This window comes from Aythya marila (assembly GCF_965140915.1).
Source record: "Aythya marila genome assembly, chromosome: 26".
NCBI lineage: Eukaryota > Metazoa > Chordata > Aves > Anseriformes > Anatidae > Aythya > Aythya marila.
The window spans coordinates 3,022,017-3,040,701 of NC_139067.1; the positions used below are offsets into that span (position 1 = coordinate 3,022,017).

The window sequence follows — 18,685 nt, forward strand, 5'->3', positions numbered from 1 at the left end:
GTTATTACTTAATCAGTCATAATGTTCAAAGAGGAGTGGATTTGGGCTAAATTCTGGGCTCTCTAAAGGATGCTTTGTGCCATTCCCTGGGGAAACTGCTGTATGAGGAGCCGGTGTGCACAGACGTATGTTGGTGGGCACCCCCCTTTTGGCCTTGCACCCCGTTTCTTCGCATTGCAGCGGGTCAAGCACACAAAATACTGAGGGAGCCTTTATCCCCTTTAATCCATTTTTTTCCCTTTTAGCCCTGTCACAGCCCCCGTGTGCCTGAGGCACCCAGCGGTGCCATGAGGGCACCTGCACCCCCTCGGGCACAGCCCAGGCCCCTCCATCCCCTAAAAATCCTCAAAATTTGTCTCTGCCCCTCCAGGAGGGGACCTGGGCTGGGCGCGCTGCGCCTTCTAGACTAGGCGGGGCCGCCGCGGAGCGAAAAATCGGGGTTTTATTTTTATTTTTTATTTTTTTTCCCTTCCAGCCAGCGCCCAGCAGGGCGGGGCGGCACAAAGAAGATGGAGGGCAGCGCCCTCGTTGCCGCCGGGGCTCCTCACAGCCCCTCAACCGGCACCGAGCCGCAGGTGCTCGGCCCCACCGGGACCCCCCCGGACTCCCCCAAGCCCCTCACACGATCGCGCCCCCCCCTCAGCCCCCTGAGGGGCGCCGCAGCCCCCTCAGTGAGGGTGTGGGGGGGGGGCGGCTCCCCCCCGCATCCCCTCCTCGCTCGGCCCCTCCCCTCCCGTAACCCCCCCCTCATTTGCATCCCCGCCGGGCTCGCAGCCAATCGCGCCCCGAGCTGCGCGGCCCCGACGGGGAGGGGAGGGGGGGGAGAGAGAGGAGGAGGCGGCGCATGCGCACTGCCGCCCGCCGCCGGCGCTCGCCCCCTCCCTGCGCGGCCGGGGCTGGGGCTGAGGGAAGAAAGGGCTGAGGCGAGCCCAGGGGCGGCCGCTGCTCCCCGTGCTGCCGCCTGCTCCCTTTTTCTTAGGATTCCCTTGAATTCAGGGACCGTTCGTTCTCATCTTTTTTTTTTTTTTTAAAAATTTAGATTTATTTTTTATTTCTTAATCGCGTTTTCCTTTCTTCCTGAGGAGGGGAGGTCGGGGCAGCGTTCGCAGCGCGGCAGACAATAGCGCCGCAGCAGCCTCCCCCCCCCCCCCTCCCTCCGGCTCCACCAACAGCGCCAAAAAAAAATAAAAAAAATCTCTGTAGATCCAGATATCTATAAATAAAATAAAAATCAAGAGGCCGAGATGTCGTACCAGGGGAAGAAGAACATCCCGCGGATCACGGTGAGCGGGGGCCCCGGGTGGGAGGGGGGGGGCAGGACCCGGGACCCCCCCTCAGGCGGGGCTGGAGCCCCTCAGGGCGAGCCCAGGGGGGGTCCCCTCCAAGGGCCGGGCTCTCTTTTTCCACCCCCAGAAGCTTTTTGGAGGCTCATCCCACAGCCCCCATCCATGGGGAGCGGGGAAGGAGCCCTATTTATCCCCCCCCCTCCCCGATTTCCTTTGCCTGGCTGCAGATTTAGGGCAGGGAGCGCGGATCCCAGGGCGCTAACTTCGCCTTACGTAAGGCTCGATAATATTCCTTTCTAACGGGCTGCTCCAACCTTTCGTGTTGTGTTTTTTTTTTTTTTTTTTTTTTTTTTTCTGACAGAGTTTTCATCGCTGGCACCCCACGGACACACCCAGGCGAGTCCTCCTGCCTCCGGCACAGCAGCCAGCTCCCAGACAGGGCTCACCAGCCTGACACCCGTGTAGGGGGGCTCGAGGCTGCCCTAAACAGCCTGTGGGGAGCGCGGTGATGACCGCAGCATCCTCCTTTTTTAGGGGAAAAGCCAGTTTTCCTCTAAGAGTCTAATGGCAGAGGCTAGAAAGATGCCCGTGCTTAAACGGTGCTGGAGGTTGCTGCCGAAGCGCTGCTGGGGGCCAGCAGGCTGACGCATTTTGCTCGTGACCGAATGCTCTGATTTATGTTACGTGCACCCGCTGCAGCCATAAGGATAGGGGACAGGAAAAAAAATCAGATCCCGGCTTTATTTGCTGCCGTATAAACCCCAAATTTGTCCGCCGAGGCTGATGCTTGAAGGCGGCGGCTAATCTGCCTTGAGCCATCTTGTGCCTACATCGATGCGTACAAATTGACTGCATCGATGGAGCCGAATTCAGCAGCAGGCCCCTGCACGGTGCCGAGCTGCCTCTGCTTTTGTCTCAGAGGTGGCTGAAGCGAGCAGCAGGATCCGCACTCCTTGCAGAGCCTTCGTGCAGCTGCAGCAGGAGACCTGTTTACTAGCCGAAACGTTCAGAGCATCCTTAAAGCAGTCCAGGGGCATTTTTGCTCATCATGATGTATAAATATCTCTCTATATTATTTTCTCTTCCCTAATGGATGCTCAGTGCTTTAGGACTTGCTGTCAGTGGCAGTAACCAATTCCAATAGCAGCCACCCTTTTTAATAGCACAAGGAGCCTGCACTAGAGGTGGGCATAAATACTGCAGTGTTTCTGGAAACAGTAAACATGTAGGGCAGTTCTGCTGTAGCGTCTGGCATTGAAAGACGAGCGGGTGTTTCACGCCCTGAGTTAATTCATTCAGGCTTATTGACATTCACGGCAGATCCGAAATTGAAATCTTGCATTTTTGCTTTGTTTTTGAAATCGGTGGCGTTATTCGTGGAAGCCCTCCATTGCAGCAGTAGGAGGAAGGAGAAAAAAAAAAAGGGAGGGGTGGAAGGAGAAGCACTTAATGTCTCGTAGGTCTTTAGTGGTTATATAAAAGATGGATATAAAGGTATAAATCGGTAACTGATGCAATTTGTGTAGCCCTCTTGGTGTTCAGAGCCATGTCAACTGAACATCTGCTGCTCCAGCTCTTCGGTGTTCTTATAAGCTCTTTGGAAAAACGCTTGGTTCTTTTATTCTGTTTGACCACTGGCATCCCGATTGAAAATGAGGGCTCTGAACACCCCTGTCACTGTCATTTGCTGTAGGTTTGAGGCACCCCCAAGTTCAAGTCCTTCCTTTTTTTTTCCCCCTTATCGAAGTCAGCTTTTGGTTTCATCAGCCTTCCCCTGGGCTGTGCTGGTGTAGCTTTGTCTCGTTGCAAAGACGCTTTGGGAGGGGGAGAGCCGATCGGAGTAGCAGTGCAGAAATCGGGGTCGAGGTGTGGATTAAATGGAGCGCTGCCTCTGCGTGGTTTGGTTTCAATATGTGCCTGTGTGATGTAGGGAGTGAAGGAACCAGAAGAGCACAGCCCAGCTTCTGTCTTTCATCCCTGAGCAGAGCTCTGCGGAGGGTGTTTCGCTCTTGTTTATGGCTACTGCAAGGAAGAGAAATTTGGTTTTGACCTAAAATAGCCGCAAAGGCGTGATGCGACCTGGGCTGCGATACAAAGCGCGTTGTCTGATAGCTGCCTTGTTATAATTACCTTTCTGTTCCTGCCAAACTGCCTCCTAATTGGAGGGCGTTTTCATAACACGGGCTTTAAAATCCTTCCCTTGAAGTGAATTTGCTAATGCGCGCTTAATTTTCATCTGATTGTGCAGCAGTGATCTGGAGGGGCAGTAAAAGTATCCGCTGAGTTGAAACAGCGCAAAGTTGGACAAAATGAGTTTGTTTGTGTTGTGTAACCCCTGGCAACAGACTTTTGGTCCATTTCCCTGACAGCAGTTGACTCATAGCTGTCCAAGTCATGGCCCCAGTGTGTGGGTGCATGCAAGAAACTCTGCATATGACCAAGGCGGAGAAAACAGGCGCGTGGCTATTATGCATCCCTCGAATATCCTTTAATGCTTTTGCTGCAGGTGATGGCGTGTGCTGTCTTAGCAGGCTGCTGGAACCCACCGCCTTTTCCGTTCAGACATTTTTTTTTTTTGGATCATCGGCGTGATGAAAGGACTTGCAGATGAAATAAAATATTTTATCTTTACAGTTGAAAGTGCAGCAATTGACTGGTGTTTTGACGTGCGCTTCTGAATAATGCAGAGCTTGTTTCCGTCTCTACTTTTATCTCTGAAGTGACACTGCAGACTGTCAGCTTCCTCACAGAGTAATTATGTATTGTTGTGTGCTTCTTTGTTGCAGAGCGATCGTCTTCTGATCAAAGGTGGTAAAATAGTTAATGACGACCAGTCCTTCTATGCCGACATTTACATGGAAGATGGGTTGATAAAGTAAGTGAAGTGTGATACCACGGTGTGATCAGAAACGTACTGCACATTAGCAAGGAATAATTTACTCTGTGTGCCATATTAGGCTGCAAAGAAAAGTATTTCACACACGTGCTGGCGTTTGATGGAGGAACTTGAAAAACAAGGTGTTGAATTAAAAAAACAAATGGCCCCAAACCCCGTTGCTGTTAAAGCCGAAGTGGAAGGAGGTGCTTAAACGTGCTTAATTTTAGCTGTGCAACTAGCCCCATGCTGGGATGACACACATGTTTGAAGTTATCTGAGTGTTGTAACATTTTACCAAGTTATGACTTCAGATATTTTGAATCCAGAGGTCAGTACCCTGACACATATAACGCTGTTTTAGGGCGGGAGACTGGGCTCAGGTGACCTCTTGAGGTCTCTTGCAGAGCTGTTTTCTGCAATTCCATGATACAAGGATCAATCCCCAATCCCTTAAAGTTAATAAGGATCCTGTTGTTTTAAAGGAGAAGGTTCAGACCTCTTTCCAGTACGCTTCTGTGTTTTCAGTCCTGAAACATGCATTTCTGGCACATTAAATATATTACAGATATCTTTGGAAAATTACTCTTAGGAAAAAATGGACGAGCCAGAGGTTACAAACAAGGAATTTTCCTGCTCTGGCTAAGACTGAGCACATGTGCTTTGTTAATCAAGGTTAAAAGTTAGAGGAGCCAGCCAAAGACAGCTAATTAATTGCGATGTGTCATCCACTATTGCAGTTTTAAAAACAAATCTGTGTGAAGAGCTGGACTGGAGAGGGCTTTGGGGGTCCCATCAGGAATCTGGTAACTGGTGTCTGCATGGGTTCATATTTGTGCAGAGACCACAGAGTATTGATACATGGAAGGGAAGCAGATGATATAGAGGCAAAAATTCTTTGTGTGTTCTCAAAACAACGCTCTGCTGCTAGAGAGCAGCACAGTGCTCAACATCAAGTGCTCAACTGCCACTTGGCAACCCCAGTCCAGTCCCAGCAAAGCTGCTTTTGTTGTGTTTGGTGCAGCGATGGGTTCTGCCCGGTCCCTTCTCCTCTCCATCTGCCAGCGTGGCTCCTTCCTTGCCTTCTTCTTAAGGCTAACATTCCCCCTAGGTCCTGAAGCATTTGCACACTTTGCTTTCAATTATGCAGCTGCTTCCAGGGGAAGAATAACATGTTATCAGCTATGTATGCTGATCCTGTACATAGCTTTATATGGAAAAAGAAAACACCCAAGGTTAAGCAGCACGAGGGGGTGTGTTTACAGACAGCGTGCCTCATCTCTCGTTTGTGTCTGACTTGCTGTTTGGAACCTGTTTACCCAGGCAAATAGGAGAGAATCTGATTGTGCCAGGAGGGGTGAAAACTATCGAAGCCCATGGCAGGATGGTGATTCCCGGAGGGATTGACGTTCACACCCGCTTCCAGATGCCGGAACAGGGGATGACATCTGCTGATGACTTCTTCCAAGGGACCAAGGCTGCGCTGGCTGGGGGCACCACCATGATCAGTAAGCTGGCTGCTGCTCTCTTCCAAAAATGCTTTCTTTTTCTCTAGTAGCAAGAGAGAAACTGTGGGCTGTACAAGTGGCAGCAGGTTCCAGCAGTAGGGATTTCTGATGTCTGGTCAGCTTGCTGAGAAAAGCTTCTGTAGGGGTGGGAAAAGGGATGGAAACCCCGGGGTTTCCATGCCTTGCAGCTGTCAGTCATTTCACTCTCGTCCTCCCTGTTGGCAGGATTTATTTTGGTCCTTGTGTGACTTTGCCACTTTCTCCGTAGGTCTGCTCCTACTGAACCCAGTGTGACTTTGACCTCTGGCTCCAGTATGAGCAGCAGGTTCTCCACGCCCCTGTGCCTCAGTTCCCTTTCTCCGTGATGCCTGAGACTCCAGGAGGCTTGAGCTCTTTCACCTGTAAGTTGCTGCACATACAGAGAGAGGAAGGACAGCTACTCCACCTTGGGCTGTCTGAGGATGGAGAGGTGCCCACTGTGCAGTTCCTGCACGGCAGCTGGATGCCAGTGGCCTGTACGATACATCTTTGAAAAGTGGGCCACTTATTTAAAGATTCACACAGGCCCAATCGCGTGTATGCAGCTTTGGCACCAGGAGTTTTTAATAATAAATGAGCGTTGTTCCTTTTTGTGCTCATATCCTCTTTTGGAGGAAGAAAGAATTGGGAAGTGAAAATGTCTCAAAATAAAAACCCAGACAAACTGACTTTCCTGCTGATGGCAGGATCAGACACCCCTGGTGTTCCCCTCTGGCTCCAAAATGTCTCATAAATGACTTCCCAGCTAGCTGGCACCACTCACCTTGGCTACAGGTGCTTGAATTGTCAGAGCCAGGACCTCAAAACTCTGTAAGTGAATTGCTGTTATCCTGCTTTGAGTTGGAGATTAAAAAATGAAATAATAATTGGGAACAAAAAACTCTCTGTTCCAGTGCTGCTGATCACATCTAAGCTGCACCACGGCGCCCTGCAGTCTGTTGCTGCATGGGGCAGTCAAGGATAAAGGTGTAGTGTGGTGCAGTATCTGAACATCTGGCGTTCCTTGGCGTACAGTGAGGTGCTGCCATTTCACAGGAGGGGGGCTGAGGTACAGAGGAATGAAAGAACGTGGTTCTGAATAAGTCCTGGAGTCTCTTGTCCAGGCCAGGTTTGTAAAGAGATCTTAGGCACAGCTGGGGATCAGCTGAACTCTCCTTGGTTCAAACCCAGCAGCTTATGAGCTCAAACATCCTCATCAGGAGAATGTCGGGAGCTCTCCTTGATCTCTGGCCTTGTGGCTGGACTCAGGTTAACGTGGGGCTTGGGAGGGGGAGCCAGGGGTCCAAGCACAGCCACCCTAGTTCAGAAACGGATCTTTTTCTGGGCCTGGACTTTACAAAGAGGTGTCTGGCCTGTGAACTTGGTCCTGAAATAACCTGGGGAATTATTTTTTGTAGTGCTATGAGTTTGGAGTATGAAGTTTGAGTGTGACGATAACCTCACCCACACAGAACGTGAACTGGAAATGTAGCTGTGGATATTCTCAGTGTGCACACTGTTTGCCTCAGTTACTCAGATACCCAGTTTGCCTCTAAATCTTTGCTGTCAATTGAAGTTAATAACAGCGAAACAACGTTTTCTTTTCAGCTTCAGTCCGTTGACTTTGTTTCATTGGTTGTTGGTGCATTATCCGTACACCTGGTTCACGTTGTCCACTTGCATCACCATTTTGTGCTTCTCTGTTAAGCTGAATTAGATCAAAATCACGTTCTCTGTCATCTGCATCTAGGCTTTTAACAGCATTATTTCCCCTGGGGCACTTTTAAAAACATTTTAAGCAGAAATGGCTTAGGCCAGGTTTTCTAAAGCAGCCCTTCCCTTTGGTTGCCCAGTTTCACTTGTGCAAAGCCCTCATACTTCAGAAGTGTTTAAACCTCTGTGTATGTTGTCTTTATGACTGCAGGATCTGAATTATCTCACTAGTGGTGTTCAGAACACATCTCGGAGTTAGGAAATTGGAGGAATCCTCCATCTTCTAACTCCTCCTTATTTTACAGCCCCATGTAAACGGCCCCATGTAGGTTATGTGGTTTGCCCACGGATGTAGGGCCTGTGGCTAAACTGGAAAATGGTGCTCCTGTTGTCCCCACCACCCTTTCCACTCTGCCATTCTGCCTTTCTGTCTCAGATTAGGACCCCAAACTGCACAGTCACCTCTGAGCATCAAATGGCTTCCTGGTGCCCAGCAGTGTTCAGGGCACCGTTCCTGGTGGGCAGGTACCAGCGACTGGAACCGACCGTAGGAAAGTGGGTTAAATAATCCAGCTAGACTTCAAAGCTTTGCAGACCGCTCTGTGTCAGCTCAGCTGTGCTCTCCGTGGGGAAATTACACCGCTTGCAGAAACGGCTTTCCACAAGGGAGCGAGCAGAGCTGCCCACGTGAACGTCTTCTCGGTGGGTGGCCGTTGGTTGCTCCCGAAGCAGGTGGGAGTCGTGGTCGATTCCAGCATTTAATTTGTTCTGGTAAATGGGGCAGCGTTTAGCGAACTGAATTCGTAGCATCACAAGCAAATTGCAGCCTGAAAACGGTGCACTACAGCTTGGTGTGCATTTTAATGCTGTGCTGGGACTTCTCCACAGAGACTGCTCCTCGTGGAAGTGTGTGGAGCTGCGTGCCTCCATCCGTCAGGCTTTTTTGGAAGAGCTAGCCCGTGGATGTGGGCTTTGTGGGGAAAAATGCCCACAATTCTTCTTTTGTGTTTCAAGCAAACTTCATATTATCAATTTACAAACACCTTTGCTCCGTACGTTTTTTTCTTTTATGTGTAGCCTTCATTTTGGGCAGGAGAACAGGTTAATTGGCCTCACGGTTCAATTTGTTTCACGTTTTCACACAGGAGGGCACTTTAAGGCCGTTCACAGCCTCCATCGTAGGGAAATACTTGTTTTCTGTGCGTTTTTCCAGTGAAATTAAAACAAGAATCTTGGATAGGTTTCTGCTGGTTCTTGGTTTCATAAAAGCTGTGGGTGAAATCCTGGCTTCAGCAAAGTACGGGAGAGTTTTGTCACCGACCTCAGCAGTGCCAGGAATTCGCCCTGCGTGTCTGCTTTGCTTTCACTCAACTCCTTGCAGCTCAGACCAAATTCCATGTTGTTCCTTTAATTCACAGGTCGAGCACATCCAGGGGAAGCGCACAGGAGCTCGAGGATGTAACCTATTGTTTCCAAGCCCTGTTCCCTTTTACTTCCGTTCCCCTTTAATGCAAATTCAGTGCTCCAACATCCGAGGTAGGAGAATTGGATTCTCACTCAGTGTCAAAACGGAGCAGCCCCGTTTTCTGTGCGGGACCAGTGGAGGTTTATCCAGATCTGGAACGAGGGTCAGTGGTTAGCAGTGGTGTGCCCTGAGTGAGCCCTTTTCTGCCCTACAGCACATCAGTTCTGCAGGGCTCTCAGCCCTTTTTCTGTTGCTTCTCTCAGAAGTTAGGGCTGATTTTTTTTTCTAGCTTCTCGTTCCGTGGACGCCATCTGAGCAGGAATTCCAGCTATGATCCTTCTGTCTCTGCCCTCCTCAGTGCCAGAGGCACATAGCAAGGCTTCAGCTGACTTGGCTAATGTATGAAAAATAAAGCTGGGGGTGCTTTGCAGAGCTGCGAGGTGAAATGTGGTGCTGCCATGCGATTGTTCTTCCAAAAAGGTAATTGGCACGATCCTGTTCCTGCCTTCAAATGCTGTTGTTGTGGGCATGTCAGCAGAGGGTGGACAGCGTCCTGTGTGTCCTAGGAGAATACTTCTTTGGATTCTTGCCCTTTTGAAATGTCAGAATGCGGCGTTTGGGCGTTGCGCTGAGGATTCCAGGATGATCTGCAGAAGGCTTTGCAAGAGGGGGATGCGTTAGGTGGGCTGTGCCTCATTCGGGGTAGCTTCCCCAGGATCCCCTCTGTTCTGCAGAAAGAGAACAGTCCTTCTGGAGTTTTGAGTCTGAAGTTGTTCTTTCAAGGAGGTTTCTCAGCCATGGAGCCTCTGGAGCCACAGTTTTATTGGGCTAAAGGAGGCATTTTTGAGCCCCCGTCGTCCCAGCTTGAGACAGGTGGTGCCTTAGGACATCAAACGTTTCCTGGAGCTATTAGAGAAGAAAGATACCGCAGTTAAGAGCAGGGTGGTCTCAAAGTCCTCTGATCGTTCAGCTGCTTATTAGCTGTGATGGGCGAAATCCCCTTCAGCACCAGTGGTAAAACTCCCCCTGACTTCAGCAGAGGCAGGATTTCCCCTCTCTGCTTCTAGCCCTTCGCAGAGGACGCAGCTAAGCCGTGTGTATTTATTGGCGCGCTGATCCTCCAGCCTGGTTAATGTCCCAGCGAGGACGGCGTCTGCCTGGGCCAGTTCCCACCCACATTTCAGCCCCCCCCGTCCCACCGACTGTGCTTTTCCCCGGGTATCCGCCATCCCTGAGCGAAGCTGCTTGCTGACATCGCCTGTGTTGACTCAGTCGACCGCTGTTATAATCACAGAGAGAAATTACAGTGCGAAGAAATTCCAGCTCGTTTTGGCTCGGCGACTTGGAAGCCAGCTGCCTTTTGAACTCGCCTCGCAGTTACCCTAATAACACGGGGAATGTGCACCGGGGATGGGAGCTTTGTGTCAGAACACGAAGGGGAGCTTCACGTGGACGGCACTCTGCTTCCTAGGGCTTTCCCCTGCTCTTAAAGAGAGGGCTCACGTGCAGGGTGTGGGGGTTTCAGGGCTGTTGGCTACTCAGCTCTACCCCATGCCTAAGCCAGCTGACTTGAGGGCTCCTAGGTTATCACCACGTCAGCTTTTAGCAGCTCTTCTTGCCAGTCTAGCACGGTTCCTCACATCTCAGTTTTTGAACTGAATGCCACTTGAGAGAACAGAGCCACCCCAAACGAGATCAGAGCCTAAAACTGCAATAGGGTGAGTGTGGAGGAGGGCTTGGGAAGGGGTCAGGCAGCTTGGCATGGGCTATTTCCACCACCAGCAAAGAGTGGATCATCTCCTACCCCCCTGCTGCTGCTCCTTTGCTACCAGGATCGGTCCCAACGTGGTAGAGAGCAGGAATCTGCCCGGTGGCCAGAGGGAGGACAGAAGCAGAGACCCAGAGGGAGGAGACGCAGCAGCGGCCTGGCAGTAATTGGTGGCCGAGCTGGAAGCACAAACCAAGTGTTTTGAGTCAAAGGGCAGCGACCACAGGGCTGCAGCGGCTCACCAAGTCTCTGTGGCTGTGCGAGCATGGCACCGCGTTGTTCTGCAGAGATCTGAATCGGTTTTGTTGCTTTTTGCACCCTGGCAGCAGAGAGAAAAGAACCAGGGAACCAGCACTTGGGGCACACAGAGCTGCAGCGTACAGCTTGCCTCGCTTTCCAGCAGCTGGCAGCGGTTCTGCTGCAGCAAAGAAACGTCCAATTCTCTAGAAATCTAATGAAAACGTCCTCTAGCTTGTACCTCGGTGATTTATACGGGCAGAGGGCTCCTTGAAGGCTGTTATTAAGATAATGACATTACCACACAGGAGCACAAAGTCCCTCTGGCCCTTTCTCTCCTCTCCCCAGCTCCCCTTGGTGCCTTTTATACCCATGCAGTGCTCAGCCTCTGCACCGGTTCACGCTAAATCTCGTTTGCTTCACTGACTCCCAGCTTCCTGCCGTCCTGTTTGCTGCTTTCATGCTGAGCAGGCGTCAAATCACGGGTGAGAAAGTCCACCAGAAATGGGGGTGGGACTCCCCCATCGCCAGCTGCGCTTCTCAAGCTTTAAACCATCCCCGTGCTGTTTCCTTGCTGCTGGATGGGATCGCATCTCTTGCGATGGGGCTTCCAAAGGGGTCTCGTTGGAAGCAAACGAAGGGAATCTGCCAAGCCCTTGATGTCTCCTGCCAGCTAGCTTGGTAGGAAACAGCTGTGAAGTCCTCAGCATACTTGTGGGGATTTCTTTTCTATTTTTTTTGGTCTCCTTTGGGCTGCAGTGACAGTTTGTTGTGTCTTTGCCACTGAGGGAGTGGGCTCCTGTGAGGAGCAGCTGAGGACTTGAGGAGCTGTGGAGCTTTTCCTGAGGTTGTGCAGTGTCTGCGGTGTGGCAGTGGCGTTAACCACGCCTGTCACATCTTCAGCCTAAGGGCTCTGTGTGCTGCCTGGGCTGTCTTCCCATCCTAGAAATCAGGTGAAATCAGCAATCTTGGGCCTGGAAAATGGTCCTGGGGAGCCACTGCCATTCAGCACAGCTTGCCTTTAAGGAGATTTCCACAATTTTCCCATCTTCTGCCTTCCCCAGAGCTGCCCTGTGCCCTTGCCTCTTTGGAAACACCGATTTGGAGCCCAGGGCCCTGGCACCACTTCTCTTTTGCCCCATTGTGCCCTGGACCCTGTCGCAGCAAGAGGAAGGAACTGACCTCGATTTTTCCATCCATCCGAAGCGAGGGATTTGGCACTGGCTCAGGAGAAGTAACCAGTGGTGTTTGTTTATGCACTAGCACTTAATCCCTCTTACTCCATATCCTGCGTGGAGCAGGGTTTATGCTCTTTCCTTTGAAGAGCTGCTTTTCAACGCTTCCCTTCCTTTCGTGTGCCCGGTGCTGCAAGTCCCATGCCTTACGGAGGACACTCAGGGCGAAAACCCGATGGGAATCACTTGATAGTGCGTTGTCTGTGCTGCCAAGCTTGAGCTGGATCCTCAACTGGCCTAAACAGATCACTGCTGTCTGGCCAGAACAGCTGGGAGCTGTAAGCAGGATGCTGTTGAACCGCGTGCTGCATGCACACAGAAGCTTTACCCCCCAAATTCTGCAGGCTAGGTGAAGGCTGGAGGAAAGGAGCAGGAGGCCAGTGCTGGCTCGGAGCAGCTGGGACCGCAGCTGGTTGGCTTCACGAGGAGCTGCAGCGACTTCACGGGCATCTTTCCAGGGCCTTTGTGGGATGTGGGTCCTTTAACCACAATAGAGAAAGGGGAAAAAAAGTCTCCAGACCCAGAAGTCTTCCACCACTGCTGTCACTTACCCACGATCTTAATGGAAAAGGGAGAGGCCTTGGTGAGGTGCAGGTGTACGAGTTGGATCCTCTGGTTGCTGCAGACTGAACGGCAGGCCGTTAATTCTGGCAGCTAATTTTCTTTTTTTAAGTAACTTCATTTGCTGTCTGAGACAGGTTTCCAGGGCATGTGTTAGATCTTGCTAGATAACCTGGCTTAATCACCTTCAAGTTGAGACAAGGTCTTGAAAGAAGCAGCAGGAAATGGTGCCTCCAGCTCTTTTCTTGGCAGGGTTCTCTCTGCCTGGATTTTTCCCCTCCTCCCAGCGTTCAGTCCCTTGGCTTTTACCTTTCTGTGAGCTTGACTCAGCAGAAATCCTTGTCAGACAGGAACTTTTCACTTTCCACGGTGGGAATTAGCTTTGCCTGTCAAGAGAAGGCAGCAAGTGATGCCTGGAAGAAACGAGGGCTCCGACTAAATGTGCCGTGGCTCACTCGGGGCGGATTCAGCCGAGCGCTCTCAGTGCAGTGGAGCTGGATGCCTCGGGCCAGCAGAGCCTTTTTCCCTCTTTCCCTCTGCCACTCGCCTTCAGTTCATCGATGCCACCCGTTCCTTAGAAACTGGCTCTTTTTAATCTTCCTGGTGAGAAGGAGAAATGTGGAAGGAATACAGATGAGCTCCTCCCGTCTGGCCTACTTGAATCATGCTTTCAGATCACCAGTTATTACCAGCTTGGGGCCGTGCCTGCTGCTTTGCACGACCCTAACTCCCATGGCAGCCCTGTGCATCTGTAAGGAATGTGGGATGGGCACTTCGGAGTTACAGCTTCTGGTGAGACTTTTTCTTCCCTTGACACACCCCAGGGAGTGTTGGCACTCACTCTGTGACAATATTTAATTTCTCTGTGCTAGCTGTCCATAACAGCGGATAGTTTTGTCACCGAGGGGTTATAAGCTTTAATTCGAGTTCACCTAAACACGTTAGAAGTCCACAGAGGTTATTTTTACTGTGAGCTCAGTGTGGGAGTGCTGGGTGCCACCTAGCAGTGAGTCCCCGTCCTCCTGGCTGTCATCAGTGCAGGTGCAGACCCTGCAGTGCACAATGCACAGCTCTCGGTGCTGGCAGGATGTGAATTAAAGGGAAAAACCTGCAGGAGGAGGAGACGAGGCGAGCCCTTTAGGCTTCCCGGATCCCCAAAGCCTGTTTAAGCAATAGGAAGGAGCACCAGACTTTACCATGCAAATGTGAACGGGGAAATCTCTCATGGTGAATTTGCAAAGCCCATCAAGCAGGGCCGTGCTTTTGGAAGTTCCCCTTCCTGGCCACTTCTGGGGCAGATTTTCACCAGCTTGCTTTGTTCCTGGAAGCACTCACATATGTGCAGCGTGTGTATTTTTGGAAGCTGGGGGCTCGGGGGTGTTTTACATATGAATGAAATCCCTGGCACGGCCCGCAGGCACCGGGAGCTGGTGAAGTAGTTCCTTGAGGCTGATCCTGTATTATTACCCAACGCCGCTTTTGTGCAAAGGGGGAAAGTTCCCAAAGCACTGCACAGCAAGAGGTGGTGTAACCCGACAGAGCTTCAAAATCATAGCAGAGCATGGCAGCTGGGGGTTCTTCCCAGCTCAGCACACAGGAACTGATTTGTCTCTTCCCAACAGAGTTTTATTTCTTTCAGATCTGATTTTTCAGGATTGGTAGCAGCGTCCAAAGAGAGGAGTTCAGCTTCTGATGGGGTACGAACTGCTTTTCAGACTGATGTACAGAAACTCTTTATGCTCCATGAACTAGAACAGTTTTGTGAGCCATTGTAGGACAGCCGTAGCTGGAGAAAACCTCAGATGTGTGCGATGTTCTTACACGAAGCAGAATTTGGTCGTGGTATCAGGACCAGCATTGGCTTCTGCTGCTTGGTTGGACCCTTTGCAATGCAAACACCCCGTGAAAGGGGAAATGGCAGCTGTATGGAAATGAGGCACACCGAGCTGCCCCACAGCATGGATCCAGGGCAGCTCGGGCTCTAGCTCAGTCTGGCTTTCCTGATTGTGGCTGAAAGTTGAGGTGTTGGCTGTAAGAGTTGCCTGCAAAGGCTTGGTGGGGCTGTTTCAGACCCGAGGGAAGGAAATGGATTTCTGGGGGCTGTCCCCCACATTTCTCTCTTTAAGGCTGATCTAACCAGTGCCTCCTACAGGTTAGTACTGCAGCAATCTCAGCAGCGAGTTTACAGATGGCCAGAGCAGGGGTGTTTGGAAAATGGGTGAGTGCAGCGTGACCGTGCTGCTCGATCTCTGTCCCACTAGAGGTTTGTTAGAGAGGGAGTTTGGTTGTCTGTCTGCAGAGGGATGTTTGGGCCTTGCTCAGACCTTGCTTTTTTGCCTGTAGCAGTTTGACAGCTACCAAAGTGAGAGGTGTAACTGGGAGCAGATTGTTCAATTCTTACCAGAAGTGGAAGTGGTGGGATAGAGGTTGATGAAAACCTCTTCCTCCAAGCCTGATGTCACTTTGTCAGAGCCAGGGGCAAGGGAAGGCTCCAGTCCTTGTCCAGTGTGGGGAGGTGTTTGTATGGCAAATGCACAGGGGGAGAGGACAGGTTCACCAAGCAGAACATTTTTTTTTTCCCCTCATTTCTCTCATAAACCATTTAAAAAAAAGAAGAAGCATAGATTAAGAACTCCTTGCATGTTGTTTTATTTATTTCTTTTTGAGGAAAATAAAAATCTGTGGTCCTGAACACATGAAACCCTCTCAAAACCATCACAGATTTCCACTGCAAGAGTTCTGGTTCTGCAGTTGTGTTCCTCTTCGTCTCCAGTGCCCCCCTGAGACAACCACGGGCAGCAAAATGCAGCCGAGAGGCCAAAATCTGCTCTTAGTGACGGTGATGCAAAACCAGAATTGTTCCAGCTCCCCAGCTGGTGGAAAAAGCCTGGCGGGCAGGGGAGCTCCGCTGACCTGAGAGGGACAGAACTGCCTTACGGCGCCTGATCTTTTGCCCTCTTCTTTCTGATCGGACTTCTGCCCCTTGGCTGCTGCCGCAGTTGTGTTTTGCCTTGAAACCCATGGCTACAGGCAGCAGTTTGCTCAGTCCCATCCCCTAAAGCTTCACGGGCCAATTTCTAGGGAAGTCTTTGAAGTCCTGCACATCTTTTTCGCGAGCTTGAAGCGTGCAGTATGCCTGAAAGAAAGAGCAAGGCTTGTAATCACTCGAGTATCCCTGTGGAACTTGGCTCCCCTCCTCCTTTACCATGGTGACCCCCCGAGATACAAACCTAGCCTGGATCTACAAGAAACCTGCACTGGAAAGAAATGAAGCCTTTTTTTTTTTTTGATCTGATCTAACTACGTGGTCATTCCAACTGCTGGAGAGGGTTATTAATTCTTGTTTGGACATGCAGCTTCCTATTCTTTCAATTTGGGTCCAAAAGCCATGAAATTATTAATCATATTTTGGATCTCATCGGACAGCTAAAAAGACGAGGGAAATGTCTGCATGACATCAGTGAGGGAATAACAGAGCATTGCAGTCTGCAAATGTAATCAGCGCGGTGCAGATCCATCCCATTCTTCTGAGGCTGCTCCAGGTTCTGATTTTCTCTGCATGGAGCCTAATAAAGTGGATCCGAACTGACAGAAAACAACATGTGATGTCATTCAGCCTGCCTTTTCCTCTAGTGCTTTGGCAGACATGCACAAGCAAACGGTCTCCGTGCAGTTGTGTTAGCATGGGGAATGCCACTCGGTGCAGAGTTCTCGCCCTTCAGGATGATCTGTTTTGTTCTTGGGGGAAAAGCTGTGGGGATAAAACTCCCAGCTATGCAAAGCTAAGATTTGATTGCTGTATCCATAGGATGTTAAGAAAATTCTTCATTTCTATTCCCATTGCTTTCCTGTGGTCTCACACACCAGCTTGTCTGTGTCCAATACATGAAGCAGAAAGCTTAAAAGCTGTCCTGCAGCTATCCTGCCTCATCCCAGATCAAAAAACACAGCCCAGACTGTGGTTTAGAGGAAGAATTGGCTATGAAATGAGAACACAAGAGATGCATGCCTCTTTCAGGTCACTTGACTTCAGATTTCTGAGCTCAGAAGAAATGCCGAGGTCTCTTTCTAGCCTAAATCAATGCAGAGTTGGTGAGTTGGGAGCCGTGTTTTGATGCTTCAAGCCCCAGTCCTGTTGCGGAGAGGTTTGACTTTGGAACAGCCGTGTTACCAGACAAGGCAGCTCTCTGTGGCTCAATTTCTTGACCTCTAAAAGGGTCCCAAGGCCATTTGACTACAGCAGAAGGGATTGCGGCATCCTACAAGCTGCAAGTTCGAACTCTTTGGCTGAAGTAAGGTCTCTGATTATGGGATAATCTTCTGCGAAGCTTCCTTGGCTCGGGCGAGGGCCTGACTTGCAGTTCACGTGTGTGGGTTTTGCTCCACTCAACTTCTGTAGCATTTCTCCCAGTCCCCACCGGTGCCAGCAGAACGCCGCTGCCGCCACAGACGAGCAGCAGCTCCTGACTGCTGAGCACGGAGCCGTGCAATCACCAGGGCTGAATTTAATTACAACCCTCTCAATAAAATGGCTCGTGACAGAATGTACAACTCCATAAATTCACCAGATTTCATCGCATGCAGTGGCTGTGAAGATTAAGTAGTATTAAAGAGGCAGATGTGTTTATAGCGATCAAGCTGCTATTTAAAGTTTGGGGTTGGGGAAATCTGCCTGCTAACAGAGAAACTTAAATGTCAAGGATTTACACCTTATAAACTTCTCTTAAACAATAGGCATGGTTAATGCTAGCAGGAGCCTGAAATAATGTGTAAAACTGCACTTTGTAATGGTGACTGGAGCCCTGCGTCTATGGCCTTATTACGTACACAGGTTTTGGGGCCAGTTGGCCCTAATTCCTTTTCATATCGACCGTATCACATAGTTTTTCTCTTTCCTGGTAGTGGCGTTCATTAGCTGAAGATGGAGGAAAAACTTCATGCGTGCTTTAGATGACACGTAATTAAACCAGTCGAAAAAAAACCTCTTTACAGGGGAGAGCTGGAAGCAAGGGCTATTAATAGAAACTCCAGGAAGAGGCCGTTAGCAAGCCAAGGCCTGCTCAAATGAGGCAGGATGGAAAAAGGAAAAAAAACGAACATGCCACAATACCAGGAAGCTATAAAACCCATTAATCCCCACCCATGAGGACGGCCGTCCAAAAAATAAAGGTTTGTTTGCAGCGCGAGGCTACGAGCTGAATTCAGCTGTCCCAGCGAGCTCTGGAAAAGCAGCAATTTCTCCTGAGCGCAGCGAGGGGTCACAGGTATCAAGGCAGGGCTCTCAAACCACGTTTTGGAGAGCTTCGAAGTGCCAGAGAGATCTCGGAGGGGATGTTTGATGGCTTCAGTCTCACAGCACCCTGTAGGCTGTTGGTTAAATCCTGCAGGTGATCCCTGGTGCCCGTGCAGCACAGCCGCCTCCGTTCTTGTACCAGGCAGGAGCTGCAGCCATCCCCCTGCTTTGGAGAAGCTCTTACGGACCAAAAAGCCACAGCACATCGGGGTTTGGAGGAAGAAGCCAAGAAATGATGCAATGTTTCATGAAGCCACTGTGCAGAGCTGAGATCGGCTCCATTTTAAGCGTGCTGAGCTGCTAGCTGGTGGCCTGATACGGCTCCAGGGTCAGCGAGAGGATGCAGCAGCTGAATTAAGAGCAAAGGGATTTTGAAAGGCAGCCCTTAAGACCTGCACTGACCAGCGGTATCGGTAGCAAATGCTCACGCCTTGTGAAAGTGATGCTGTCACCTCTACCCGACTTAGGTTTTCATGCCTACATTAAACCAACGCTGCTCTGTTTTCCCCTCTGCTGGGAAAGCTCCCTCGAAATCAATTGCTCCAAGCTTCTGCCTTCCCCTTTCACTTAGCACCGAGTGCCTGACCAGTGGCTCTCTCTTCCCTGCAGAATCCAGCCTTTTGGGCTCGTAGGATGCAGCATTTTGGCGTGGCTGAACGCCAGCCCTGCTGTGTTAAAGCCCCGCATCACCTCGGTTTATTGGCTGCTTCTAATCTGGAGCTCCTT

At 50.5% G+C, this 18,685-nt stretch overlaps 1 protein-coding gene across 1 annotated transcript in view; it reads left to right on the top strand.

The window, feature by feature from the left end:
• The first annotated feature begins 839 nt into the window (after nucleotides 1-839).
• The window catches only part of DPYSL2 (dihydropyrimidinase like 2), a 41,756-nt gene continuing 23,910 nt past the window's right edge, over nucleotides 840-18,685 (top strand). The window contains exons 1-3 of the mRNA XM_082779513.1: nucleotides 840-1,283; nucleotides 4,073-4,161; nucleotides 5,485-5,669. Of these exons, the coding sequence (XP_082635639.1) occupies nucleotides 1,245-1,283; nucleotides 4,073-4,161; nucleotides 5,485-5,669 (313 nt within the window). The 5' untranslated portion in view covers nucleotides 840-1,244. The remainder of the gene's footprint in view (nucleotides 1,284-4,072; nucleotides 4,162-5,484; nucleotides 5,670-18,685) is intronic.